Genomic DNA, 14,184 nt, shown 5'->3' on the forward strand with positions numbered 1-14,184 from the left:
CCAAGGTGAGTGTGAGCTGGGGCAGGGACCAGTGTCATCACTTCTGCGCCCGTTAGTGCTCAGCTCACCACCAATATCACTAACAGCGCCCCCCAGAGTCTCCCGCACACTAAGCACACCTCTGCAGGACCACCTCCCCCACCACCTCCAACTGTGGCCCCGCTTCTGTCCAACAAGGAGCCCCGGGCTCTGAGGACAGGAGGCGTCCTTGGGGCTGCCCAGGCAGCAGGCGCAGACTAGACGCACAGCCGGCCTGCCCCTCCAGTCCCCACCGGGAGCCCTCTCGGGCCCACAGCCTTTCTCTTTTCAGCTGAGGAGGGAGGTCCCAGTGAGAGCCCTAGGGAAGCTGGACAGACGCCAAGGCTGGGGGGAGGCTGGCGACAGGGGCAGGGTGCGGGCTTCTGTGTCAGAGCAAGGAGACACAAGGCCCCGGGCTCCACCCCGGGGTCAGGAGGACCCCTGGAGGAGGGATGGCAACCCACCCACTCCAGTATTCTTGCCTGGACAATCCCATGGACAGAGGAGCCTGGCGGGCTACAGCCCACAGGGTCACACAGAGTCAGACACGACTGAGCGACGGAACACATGGAACAGGTGGATGGACGTGAAGATGAACCGAGCCAGGGCCGGCAGGGGAAGGATCAGGGGACTGGGGAGCCCAGAGGAACGCTGCCTGGGGCAATCTAGATGGCTTCCCAGAGGTGCTGATGCTCAACTTAGCCTTGAACGACAAACAAACAGCACCCAGCAGGGAGCAGGCAGGGTCTTCCAGGCAGGGGACCAGCATGAGCCAAGACCAGAGACAGTGTCCACCAGGCCCAGGGAGGGCCACGAGGCAGCACTGGGCCCAAGGATGTTCACAGGGGGCAGCCCCGATGGCGGTGCTGTTAGGAGACGGGGCACTGCGTCCTGCCAACCATGGAGAAGTTGGGGTGCTCCCACGTGGGCCTCATCAGTAGGCCCTGCCCCAAATAAACACTCCTCTTTGTGGAAAGGAACTTCCTCCCCGCTCAAATGCGAAACAAAAATGTAACACTTAAAAAAAAAAATCTGATTCCCAAAGCAGCCGGCCAGGAGCTCTCTGTCCCTCCCTGGCACCCTTGCCACCAAATATCTGGACTCAAACAAGATCCGTTAACGTGTGAGTGCTGAGGAGCTCGGGGACAACGAGCCTGCTGGGGGCACTAACCCAGCCCCCCTCGCCTCCATTGCTGTGTTAATATCTGCCATCTGCTTTTTTCCCCCCCCAACCCCGCAATGGACGACGGGGCAGAGGAGGAGAGGCCGCTCCAGGGCCGGGAGAAGGCGCCAGGGGATCTCCTCTACCTTCTTTGTGCGGCCCCGAGATAAAGGCCCAGCCAGGCCAGGCCTCCTTCCGGGAATCACCCCTCCAGGGGGACTGGGCACAGCGAGAGGGCGGGACAGGGGGCCCCTGCCTCCCCGGGCCCGGGCCGGGCGGGGTGGGACGAGCTGGGGGCGGGGTGGGGGGAACGGCGGGGGGCGGGGCAGAGCCAAGCCTGGCACCGAGGCCGCTTGCAGGCGGGCCTGGCAGGACAGCTCCGCCCACAGCCTCCACCACCTCCAGAGAAGCCCAGGAGGCGGCCCCGGGCCGCTGGGCAGACATGGGCTCTGTCTGGCCCAGCTCTCCACTGCCTGGGGACCACCCCCAGAGGGACCCAGGGGGAGGGGGCCTCAAGGGCCATGGACGCCTTCAGAGCATCCACTGATTAACGTTTATTAAACACCTACTAGGCGCTCGACCCAGTAGGAAACTCAAGTGCCCACAGGCAGGTAAGGACAAAGGGTGACGTGGGCCAGTTGGTGGCTCAGCGGGGATGCTGCTCGCGGGCCCAGACCTCTGCTTTTTCTTTTTTATATTTTTATTTATATTTTATTTGGCTGCACCAGGTCTCAGTCATGGCACGTGGGATCTAGTTCCCTGACAAGTGATCAAACCTGGGCACCCCTGCATTGGGGGTGCAGAATCTTAGCCACCAGACCACCAGGGAAGTCCCCCTTCTGTTTTTTCAAGAGAAGCCAGAGGTCTACATTCTTATGTAAAATTTCCTTTTTTTAGATGCTGGCAGCCAATTCAAATTTAACATGTACATATACCAAGCTGGCCAAAGAATACATGTTGGTGAGGCAGACTGGGGGCCTAGGGACCTCCAGTTTGCAACCTCCACCATCTAGGCTGTGGTTCCTGCACTTGGGAAGATCACAGAGAGAAGGGAGAGACCCTGAACAAGGTCAAAGCTGGGTCATATCTTGTCTCTGCTGCCTACGCTGTCTGACCCTGGGCAAGTGAACAGCCCTCTCTGAGCCTCAGGTCCCTTTCTCAGACAATACCCTTTACCTCTGGGGCTGTTACGGGAAGTTGAGACAAGGCACATAAAGTCCTTCATGAAAGTACTCAACACGCTGTGCTGTGCTTAGTCACTCGGTTGTCTGACTCTGTGCGACCCCATGGACTGCAGCCCGCCAGGCTCCTCTGTCCAGGTGTCCCACATTGCAGGCGGATTCTTTACCATCTGAGCCACCAGGGAAGCCCGGAAGAACTCAATACAACTGCCATGGTCTGGAGCTGGAGTAGACGCCCAGTAAAACTCCAGGTTGCTCATCACGCTGCTGCAGAAAGCTGAGGGCCCCTGCTGGGGCTGGCGCAGAGTGAAGGAAGACGCCACGAGCTTTCCCCTCATCCCTGGTCCCAAATGCCTCTGAAGGGGAGGGGGGCGGGGGACCTCTGGGATGCCGGCCATCAGCCCCAAATCCAGAGCTGGGGAGTGTGCAGGGTGTGACCCAGGGCACAACACATTTTTTCCCCCTCAAATGTTTAACAGTGAGAAAAATCAGTTGCTGACTTTCAGACATTACAAGATTCATATAAAACTCCACATGCCCAGCGTCCTCCCCAAATAGGAAAATCTGGCCCTCCTTGATCCCGTTTCTGCAAAAGCTGCTTCTGAAATTCGCTACCTCTATCATTAAAGCATGGGCTCTACAATTTGCCACAGTCTACACCACTCCCTACTGTGTCACACCTGGCGGAACACACCCATTTGTGTTACCAGATCGCCCTGTGGGCAGGTGCGGGGCAAACAGGTGGGTCAGGCAGCTCCATGTCGCGCCCAGGCCACAGTCCACCCCGGCAGCCTGCTCTGTGCCGCGTCAGGACTTGGCCCCAAGTGGTTTCGCTCTTAGCCAGACAGCCTTCCTTGGAAAACGCTATACTGTTATCCATCGGGAAATTAATCAAAATGACACCTCGTGAACAAGATGTTTTGGTTTGGCGGAAAACAAACAGTGGCTGACAACAAATTAGTGAGGCTGCTCCGTGCCTCCGGGTGCGGGCGCTGAGCGGAGGGCCTGGCGTGGTCAGGACACCATGGTGGGCGCTCGGCCATCACCAGGACCTGGACCCGGGGGGCACGGCGACCCCTGCATGCTCTCCACGCCCCCTCCAAGGCCACACGCCTGCAGCCCCGTCTCACTTTCACTCCCACATGTGCCTGAAACGATCTCCAGATGTGAGGGGCCCTGTGTGTGAAGGCAGGGGGGTCGCCTCCTCAGGCAGGGTCTCTGGGATCATACACATGCCAGGAGACCTGTGCGCCCCCCTGAGAGCCCGTTCTCTCTCCCAATTGGACAAAGGCCCTGAGACCCGGCAAGGCAAGGGTCTCAGGGAGCTCCGGGCACAGCATGCAGGGTTTCCAGGCCAAGGAAATGCAGTCCTAACAGCTGAACTCTGAAGCTTGGAGGGCATGCCTGTGCCCGGCTCGGCTCTTGTGGTCAAGTCTAAACAAGACAGCGCTGACCCCGAATGCCAGCCTGAGCTCAGGGTACAGAATGAGCCCTGGAAACTCCCTAAAGCAGTGCACATCTACCCAGGCACTCCCTGGCTCCGAGCCCTCCCAAGGCCGCCGTTGGACTAGCGCTCGGGCCCCCTGTGTGGCCCGAGACCCCTGCTTTTGTCCAGGCTGCCCCCCACCTCATCTCCTACACCCTTCCTGGCTCCCCACACGGGACTCACTGCTGTTTCTCAGGACCCAAGCTCATCCCACCCCAGAGCCTCCGGGCCCGCCATCCCACTGCTGGGAACATCCCTGCTTTTGACTTCAGCCTCAGCCTTCTCTCACTCACCATCCGGGTCTCAGCTTACGTGGCCCTTCCTTAGAGGTCATCCCTCAGAGCGCAATGTCCAGTTACTGAAGTTTCTGAGGATTTGGTCATTGCCTCTATTCCCCCACTGGACATGTGCTTCCTGAAGTAACAGGTCACGGCTCTCTCCCAAGATAACGAGGGATAGACTCAAGAAGCAGATTCCTATCCTGATGCTCAGCCATGTAGCCCTGGCTAAGGGACTAAACCTCTCTGTGCCTTGGTTTCCACTAGCACCTCCCTTGTGGGGTCCTGGGGCTGAGAACAGCAGCTGGTCTGTCACCACCACCTTGAAACCTGCTCACCCTGGAGGGCCCAGGCAGTCTGTCCTGAACCATTATTTAAAGGCGCAGCTGACTTTGCAGACCCACCAATGCTCAGAACCCTCCATCTGAGAGTTCTGGACTCTTTCTTCTTTTTCTTCCCACTGCTTTAGTGGAGGAGGCCCTCTTCATCGCACATCAAATCGAAACCAGTTCTCTCGCAGGCAGACTGTTTCATGATCAAGCCCATGATAACCGACAGGTAAGCGATCTGAGGCCTGCAGAGGCTAAGAGACTCACCCACAGTCACACAGCTAAAAAATGCCATAGCCAAAGAGAGGCGTGATTCTGAGTTAGAGGTTTGCAGCATTGTAAGAATCAACATAAAAGCTCAATGGGAAACTTCCCTGCCATACAGCATGGAAACACGAACCTCTGTACCATGAAAATAGTCATGTGTGCGTTAGCATGAAAACTGAAGCCTAGAAGTGTGTACATTTTTACGTCTGGGCACAGAGGGCTCAGGGCACCAGGCCAGCCCTCACCCCGGTCTGGGCACTGACCGCACACTTCTCCGGCAGTTCAAGTCGGAGGCCAAAGGCCCAGCCTTCGGGGGGAGCGCGTGACGAGGAGGGACACTCAGCTGGCATCCCCAGGCTGGCCCAGGCCTTGGCCAGCACCGAGTCACACAGGCGGGGGTGCAGTGGGGCTTTCTGGCCCCACTGCTAGTGTCGGGAGACCCTGGCCCCATGCCCTGCGCCCTCCCTGACCTCCCCACTTTAGCTGCAGAGTGAGGGAGAAAAAAGATGCAGAAAGGAGGCCAGGAGGGCAGGTGGCGCTGGCAGAGTTAGCAGAACTGCAGACCCAGCCTCTCCCCACCCCTCTCTCTCCCCAGGACGCCTGCTCCAGCAGATGGCCGAGCAGGGAGGGGGCAACCCCCCCCAAAAAGGCCCCTGCCCAGCTCCAGGGGGTGAGGGCGGAGGGCCTCCTGCCTGAGCCCCTGGAGGGAGGCCCCCCGCTGATGCCCCTGCCTCCGGGAGGGCCTGGGGGCAGCAATGAGCAGCCCATTTCCTTTGAGGGGGTGGGCTTCCAAAGGAGTTTGGACAGGACTCTCAGCCCAAGAGCCCCTGCCCCGCATCAGCCCCTCACTGCATGGGGCAAGGAGGGTGAGTTGGGACAGGAAGGCAGAATTTGGAGGGCTCCTCGCTGCTGGGGGGAGAGGGGGGCCGTGTGGCCTCTGAGGGTGAGGGCAGTGGTCAGTGACGCGTCCACCTCGGCAGGGATGGAGGGGAACCGGCTGGACACAGCGTGAAACCCTGGCTGGGTGGGTTCTTCCAGACAGAAGAAACAGGGACCCACGTGGGGGCTCTTCAAGGACCCCCACCCCAGACCGCAGCTGCAGCGGTCGGAACCGGGTTCAGAGAGGCCCAGTAGGACCAGGCGCTGCAGTGCACCAGCTCCGCAGGTTCAAATCGCAGCTCCACCACATCCTGGGTGGGCAAGCGGTTTGACCCTTCGGTGCCTCAGCTTCCTCATCTGATGACTAGCCCTCCCTCACAGGATGGGCTGTGAGATCCCGGCAGGTCTGGGCCCCAGGGCGAGCTGCGACGACTCTGTATCTAGAAGAGCCCCTGCAGCTGGCGCCTTGGGTGCAGATGCAGCCCTGGAAACCCTTGGGTTTGCACTTGCGTGTGAGCACACTCACCCGCATCCCCTGGACCACACAAAGCCCTCCTGGGGCCAAGATCAACACGCCAGGGTCGCTGAATGACTCACCAGCCCTGGCTGGGACGCGTTTCCTGGAACAAGTCACCACAGGTAGGGCTAGGGGGCCCCCCGAGTCTGGCAGAGATGAGAGGGTGCAGGTCCCAGCGTGTCTGGCCACACCTCGATGGGATCCCGCAGCAGAAGCAGGCAGGGGACCCCATCCCACAGCCCCTCGGGCGTGGGTTCCAACCCCAGCACTGACCTCAGCTGCCTGACCCTCCCCTCCAAGCCTTGCCACTAAAGGAAGACACTGGTGCCAACCACAAAGGAGCCCTGTGGGTTACAGAAAAAGACCGTAAGGCACAGAGACCAAGGACCCGTCAGGCCCCATGTTAGGGCACCTGCTGCAGACAGCAGGCAGCCAGGGACCTCTGCCCTCCCTCCTCTGTGGTGCTTCTGAGCCATCAGTGGGCAGAGCACCGTGTGAGTGGGGGGCCCCTGGTGCCCTGCAATAGTCCCCATAACTTTAGGGAGAGGAGGACCAAGGAGGCTGCTCCCGACGTCACTGTCATTGGAGGGCAGAAGAGAACGCATTTGTCTAGAGAGTGCGCAATCCCAGAGGGCTTCTCAGAGGAGGTGACATTAACTTGGGCTCTAAAGGATCAGTAAGAATTCTGAGACCATGAACTCTGATGCCACAATCCAACTGCTACTGGCTTTGGGCCAGTCCCTCACCTGGAGGCAAGCAGGTAAGCAGCACATAGCAGTTTTCCCACCAGTATAAGGGGCACAGTGACCCTTCCTTTGGCATAGGGAGGAATCCAAGGAAGTAGCAGTGTGGGAGGGAGAGGCCTTGGCCAGCTGTGGGCTCGATGCCCCTCCCACTGTGCCCCGCCCTTCTGGCCTGCTGGAGGGTGATTTGTGCCCTGGGAAGGGGAACCCCACCTGAATTCTGGAAATGGCCCTGAGCCTCAGATGCGGAAGGAAGGGCCAGGAGCTGTTTCTAACCAGCATGGGAACTCCAGACAGACCCGTGGTTAGCAAACAGCAGGATTTACTAAACGGTGGATGAGGGGGCGGGCAGCCATGGCACCACCAATCAGGGAACACGGGGGCACCCCAGGGAGGGTCTGCGATGCCCCAGCCGCCCGGCCAGCCCCCCACCAGCCAGCCAGACGCCGCTTCCTGTCTGCAGAAGCCAGCCGTGCCCTTTGAACTCCCGTTTCCGGTGCCCCTCTCCCGGCTCCGGGGTCTTGGAGGGGGCGGGGAGGTGGCGATACTCACGTTCCCAAGCGCTGGGAGCCCCGAGGAGCCCAGCCACTTCCGCAGGGCCTGCGAGAGGGCCCCGTGGTCCCGCTCGGCCTGGAGCACGTGGGCCTCCAGGAAGGAGACGTGTCGTCTGACCATCTTGACAAAGGCCTGTCGGGGGAGCGGAGAAAGTAGATGCCACGGCTGCCTCCCTCCGCCGCCAGCAGCTACTGCCCCCAGCCTCCCTCTGGCCTGACCAACGGGCGCCAGGCTCTGGGAGACCTCAGGCTCGCTGGTGCCTTGCTGGGAGCACCTTCAGAAACCCTGACGGTAACAGTGACGCCCCTCCGGCCAGGCCAGGCCGAGCCTCCACTCCTATCCTTTCCCCTTCTCCCCCTAGTGACCCTCTGTTTAGACTATTTTACAGAGGGGAGAAACCAACGGTCAGAGAGGTCGGACCACCTGCCCAAAGTCACACAGCCAGGCAGCAGCAGAGAGGAGACTCAGGCTGCACGGCCTTCTTTATGAAAAATGAAGTTTTCCGAAATCGCTCTCTTTTGGTTTTTTGGTCACACCCATGCAGCTTGCAGGCTCTTGGTTCCCCGACCAGAGATCAAACCTGTGCCCCCAGCAGTGTTAGCGTGTAATCCTAACCCCTGGGCCACCAGGGAATTCCCCGAAATTGCTCGGTTTAATATTTGATGGGTATTGGGGAGTCTCACATTCAGAAACCGCCAAGGGGCAGGCAGATGACAAGCGAGTGAAACAGGCTGAGAACAGGCTGGGTGAGCTGAAATACCAGGTCCCTGGTCCCTGGGGGTCACTCAGCTTGGGGCTCTACTGCAAAACCTCCAACATTGAGAAAAGAGAAGGCTGGGGTCAGACCCGCTGGACTAGACCCAGGGTCTACCACTCACTGGTCGTATGCCTTTTGCCAGGTTACTTCATTTCTGTTACCCCCAATTTTAGTATCTGTGAAGCAGGAATCATAACAGTATCAACCCTGCTCAGCAGTTTAGCGCTCAGGGCATATTAAGAGCTCAATTAATGCCAGATAACATCATTTAAAAAGAAAAAACAGGACATTCAGATTTCATGAAAAATGTCTAGTTTTTAACAATGTTAGCAGTAACTCCAGAGTGTCTAAGACAAGGCTGTGCGGCCCACTTGTTTGCGACTCCTGGCGTGCCTGTGTGCCGGGTGTGTTCACGGGTCACGTGTGCCTGCACTGCTCGTACACCCGCGAAGGCCGCCAAAGGTGGCAACTCCAGGTCCATCTCAGACAAGCCTCCCCTCTGTGGGCCTCTCTGCTCCCAAAGGAAAATGTAGAAGGTTTTCCTGCACCAGGAAGAGGCAGGAGACCCTCTCGGCGCCAGGCCCCATGGGGCAGCCTCCCTTCCACAGACGGAAAGCCCCAGGCCCGCCCGCCCAGCAAGGCCCAGCACCACTCTGCCCTCTCTCCCTGTGTCCCACCCAGGCCTCCCTCTGGTTCCTCAAAAACTCCAGCCTCACTCTCCTCGGAGCCTTCGCAGCAGCTCCCTCCATGCCCGGGCACCTCTCTCTTCTCCATGGGTGAACCTTGCTTGTCTCCCAGGCCCGGGGTCCGCTGGGCCATCCACAGAGGGGCCATCCCTGACCACCTAGGCTAAGGCGGCCCCACCGCAGAGCTGCCCAGGCCCCTCTTCTTAGCTCTCCTCTCCCTCTCAACTTCCTGTCTGTCAGTTCTGGGGCCATCTCCTTCCAGAGTGAATTCTGGGAGAGCAGGTGCTGAGTCAGTGCTGTTCACAAGGCCACGACCAGGGCCTGCTCAGCTGGATGGCGGAGGCAGGAACGCATGCGCGCGTGAGTGGATGAATGTGCACAGAATGCATGTATGCACGGATGAAGGCGTGCACACGTGAATGAAGGCGTGCACATGCGAATGAAGGCACACACACGCGAATAATGCATGTACACATGAATGAATGCGCACATGCATGAAGGCTGCACACACATGAATAATGCACGCATGTACGAATGCACACACAGGAATGAATGCGTGCATGAGTAAATGAATGAATGACTGCATCCTTAGCAAAAAGACACTGGACGAGCCCAGGATGGCAGCACTGTTGTGTGGCTGCAGCCCTGTGGTTCTGGCAAGGGCAGAGCTGAAAGGCTCTGAATAAGGCACTTCAAGTGTGGGTGTGTGCATGTCTGTGTGTGTGTGTGTGCTGGGTGGAGGGGGAGACGAGGAGCCCTGGGCCGGGCTGCTTCTCCTGGCCTCACCGGCTGGCACATCTGGCTGTAAAGCCCAGAAGAAGTCCTGCAGCCCCTCCCTGCAGCCGATTCCAATTTTACGCTCCCTGCGTTAATGCCGCTGTGGTGGGGAGTGTGAGGGACGCGGAGGAATGTGCGCTCACGAGGTCTGAGCCGCCTCCAAAACGCCTGCCAGGGAGGGCAGGCCGGCCAGGCCGCGGCCAGGGAGAGGCCAAACCTGGCCAGGAAAGCTGACGGGGGCAGTGGGACGACCCTGCCAGGCATCCACACGGAGTGGGGAGGAGAGGGCACAGGAGGAGGCAGCTGGGGACTGTGGCCACCCTTGGGAGCAGAGGTGACTTCCACATGATTGTCTCCACCGTGAAAATGAGCCACTTTTATTATCAGAAGCGAGGGAAGGAAGAAAGGAAGGGAAGGAGGAGGGGGAGGGGTGAGAGAGACGGGACAGTCACATGGTCTAAAACACAGGTGTGAGTTCGGCTGTGCCTGAATCCTTGTGACAAAGGCCCCCGGATTCAGAGCAGGGCCAGGTCCAGAGGGGGGCCAGCACCCAGCATTGAGGATGGGTCCGGAGCAGACTTCTGTAATCTCAGCTCCGCCACTCCCCAGCTGTGTGACCCTGGGCAAGTCCTGTCACCTCTGTGCCGTAGCCACTCTATAGAACAGGACCAATACCAGGACCTCGCTCTGCTGCGAAGGGTAGGCAAGCTCTTTCATCTAAAGCACTCAGAGTCCCTGGCTCACAGCAGTGGCTCAGTAACTTGGTTTTTTCTGGCCTGAGAGGTCACCCCCCCGGTTCTCAAGCCTCCTGGCCCTCAGTGGGTCACAGTGATATGGGAGCAGAGTGGTCCTAGGCTCCCTGGAGCCCCCAGCTGGCTGGGCAGAGTGATGAGCAGGCACTGGATCCCAGCTCTCAGCCTGTGGGCACCCCCGCAGTGACAGCCTGTCCTCCCCGAGCACCTGCAGGATGCCAGGGGCCAGCCTCACACCCTCACGATGACACACCCCACCTAGAGGAGGAAACTGACTCGAGAGGGGAGTGAGTGACCCGCGTCGCAGACCTAGGACATCCCCGGTGGCCCGGCGGATAAGGCTCTGTGCTCCTAGGGCAGTGGGCACAGCTCTGATCCCGGGTCAGGCCACTAAGACTCCCCATGGCGCAGTCAAAACAAACAAACAAACAAACAAACAAAAACCAGTCTCCAAGGGGCAGATCTGAGCCCCAGGCGGTCCAGTTCTGGAATCCATCTGCCTCAGCACAACGCTGGGTTCTGATCAGGTCCTACGTCTTGTATCGCACATAGCTCAGCAGGAAATATGGAGTCTCCCATTTGCCTTGAAATCCATGACCCTCTTGGACCAAGGTAGTTTTTCTTCTTTTTAACTAGGGCCCAGTTGCAGAGAAATCTCTGTATGCTCTAAGGAAAACAGCAGCCCAGAGGGCTGACAGGAGGCAAATGCCACCGGGCCTCGATGGTAGCAGACTCTAGGTCAGAGTGGGGACTCGGTGGCCTGAAGATTCACACCTCATGGGAGGGGAGAGTTGCTTCTCAGCTCCAGCTGTTCCCAAAGGACAAGGAGGAGTGGCTTGCAGTTGGTCTTCTCATCCCTGGCTGCCCAGGGCAGTCCTGGGCCCTGCTGGCATCTCCTAGGCTCCTGTGGCTCAATTTCTCCAGCCCCGCTCTGATCATCACCCGCCTCGCCCCTGTATCCTGGCCTTCCCAGATCCTTCTGGTCCATCATCTTGCTGCCCAGAGCCCGGAGCCTCCCACCGCCGAGCCTCTACCCCGGCTGTGCCCCCAGCTCCTTCCACTCACCCTCCAGGGCCTGTAGCGTCCACTGCCCATTCCCTACTGCCCTCCAGAGCACGTGCCTCTGAAGTCACCCTTGGTGAATGTGGCCATTAGAGTAATGACCCCACCCAAAGGTCCCCAGCCTCATTCCCAGAGCCTGTGAACATATCACCTTCCATGGCCAAAGGGACTTGGCAGGTGTGAAAAAGATCCTGAGCTAGGGAGACTGTCCTGGTAATCACGGAGGTCCTTCTAAGACGGCATCAGGAGACTCAGAGGAGGACAGAGCCTGGAAGATGCTGTGCTGTGGCTCTGAAGTTGGAGGAAGGCGCCACGAGCTGGGAGATGCAAGCTGGCAAAGGCCAGGACAGGAATTCTCCCCCAGAGAGAGCCGACCCTACCGACTCCTGCTGCCACGGTTCAGACTTCTGACCTCTGGAGCTGTAAGATGCTTAATTCATGCTGTTTTAAGCCACTCCGTTTGTGACAACTTGTCACAGCAGCCCCGGGAAACACAGTGGTCACGCTCTTGCTGTTTCTCCTGGCGGGAACCACAGCCTTGAACTCTGTCTTTCTCACTGTGAGGGCCTGCAGCGGCATCCAGTAGGTCCTCAATAAGCGTCAGAAGACTGAATACTAAGGGAAAATGGGGCTCGAGCGGTGGGGTGGCCCAAGAAGGCTAGAACCAGGGCTGCACATCTTTGCATTTTTCTGTCCTCCTTCAAACGTGTGGAATAAAATCCAAATGAATCAGCTATTCCAAGGGCAAAGTTTTAATTATATTCCTGCCTCCTTCTCTGCTGACAAGAATGTTAATTCTCTGCGAACTCCAGGGCCCACTGCTGGCTCCCTTCCTGGGCAGACTGCAGGGGCTCACGTCCAGTCCAGGCCACCTCCGCTACACGGCAGGCTCTTCCAGCCTTCCGGTCTTCACTGCACAAGGAGCCAGGAGCCTGACCCAAGGGCCCCAGTTTGAGGAAAAGCCTGGGCTCTTGTGGATGTGAACTGAAGCCCCCGCTTCCTGGAATCAGCTGTGTGATTCCTGGGAAGCGGGTGACCTCGAGGAAGTCCTGCTCCTCCACTGGGAGACGGCGAGGGGAAGGTGCAGACTCGCAGTGCAGCCAGGAGCCAATGAGACACCACGCACCTTGGCCCGGTGCCCACACAGATAAAAGGCAGGTGAACTAAGTCAGCAGTGAGGCAACAGGGCAGGGTGGGGACTGTGGGGAAATACAGAGCGCATGCCCTGTCTGAGGGGCAGCTGCACCAGTTCTACCGGAATGCAGCCTAGGGAGTGGAAAGGTTCAGTTTCTCAACCTGGGTCATCTTCATGTGGGTGTTTACGCGTGAGTGTGCTCGGTCGCTTCAGTCGTGTCTGGCTCTTTGCAACCCCATGGACACCACTAGGCTCCTCTGTCCATAGGATTCTCCAGGCAAGAGTACTGGAGTGGGTTGCCATGCCCTCTGCCAGGGAATCTTCCCAACCCAGGGATAGAACCTACGTCTCTTGCGACTCTCGCATTGCAGGCAGATTCTTTACCACTGAGCCACTGGGGAGGCCTCCATGGGGGTGGATACATGTTAAAATTCACTGAATTGTACACTTATGATACGTACACTTTATGTATTTATACCTTAAAAAGTAAACAGGACAAACTATTTAAAGAAATACAGAGTTCTGAGAACTTCTAAATTTCCAAAAGCCGCCTAGGGATGTCTCTTGCGTTCCAGTCGTTAGGACTCCGAACTTTGACAACCGTGGCTCAGGTTCAATCCCTGGTCTCACAAGCTGTGTGGCAAGGCCAAAAATAAATAAATAACAAAAAGCAGCTTGAAATTTAGGTTTTTATAGAAAGTACCCCAATTTTAAAATGAGATTCCTTATATAAATTCATATTTTTTATATTTTAAAAATACCATGTAGGCCCCTTTTTGCCACCCACCCCCTCCACTGGGTTTAAGGCCTAACACTATCAATGCCAGATCAGCATCTTGGGAGAGAGGACGGAAGAGCCAGAACAAGTCCACAGACTCACAAAGAAAGTTAATTACCCTGTACTCACCTCCAGCTGGTCCACTTTGGCGTAGATGCCACGCATTTCCACCACCTTGGCCTTAAGGAGGGGAATGTTTTCTTCCAGGATCTGTGAGGTGTCGCTCCTGATCTGCAGGGAACAGGACAGCTCGTGAGCCCCTCTGCCCCAGCCCCTGCTTCCGCCTGCTCTGGGGGTGGCCAGGCTCTATAGAGACCTTGCCAGTGGCCGAGACACCGAGTGCCACTCTGCCCAAGGAGAGGCTCAGGAATGACCCAAAGTCCCAGGTGGGGACTGATGTCACTGCCCCTGGGGACCCAGACCCAACCAGGTATGATTTACTGAGCTACAAATTAATTGGGCTTCCCTGGTGGCTCAGATAGTAAAGAATCTGCCTGCAATGCAGGAGACTGAGGTTCGATCCATGGTTTGGGAAGATCCCCTGGAGAAGGGAATTAATTGGTTCCTGCAAACATCTAAAACAGCACCAGCTTCAAACTAACTATCTTTATTTTATTAACCACTGAACTGAACCAAATGGAAAGAATCAAAATCTTTCCCCTAAATTAAAGTTGAGCAAAGTCGAGTTTTTGTTCCACTGAAACTAATACTGGAGAGGGTTGCCATTCCCTTTTCCGGGGGATCTTCCCGACCCAGGAGTCAAACTCAGGTCTCCTGCATTACAGGCAGATTCTTTACTGTCTGAGCCACTGGGGAAGCCCT

At 57.8% G+C, this 14,184-nt stretch overlaps 1 protein-coding gene across 4 annotated transcripts in view; it reads right to left on the reverse strand.

Moving 5' to 3' along the window:
• Positions 1–14,184, reverse strand: part of BCAS4 (breast carcinoma amplified sequence 4) — a 56,451-nt gene that overhangs the window by 17,971 nt on the left and 24,296 nt on the right. For all 4 annotated transcript variants that reach the window (XR_011466451.1, XM_070381042.1, XM_070381041.1 and 1 more), the window contains exons 3-4: positions 13,492–13,593; positions 7,413–7,547 (exon numbers count right to left, since the gene is read on the reverse strand). Coding sequence is in view for 3 of the 4 variants with exons in the window: in XM_070381042.1 (XP_070237143.1) it covers positions 7,413–7,547; positions 13,492–13,593 (237 nt within the window). In the remaining variant the exon portion in view is untranslated. The remainder of the gene's footprint in view (positions 1–7,412; positions 7,548–13,491; positions 13,594–14,184) is intronic.

This window comes from Bos mutus, chromosome 13 (assembly GCF_027580195.1).
Source record: "Bos mutus isolate GX-2022 chromosome 13, NWIPB_WYAK_1.1, whole genome shotgun sequence".
Taxonomy (NCBI): domain Eukaryota; kingdom Metazoa; phylum Chordata; class Mammalia; order Artiodactyla; family Bovidae; genus Bos; species Bos mutus.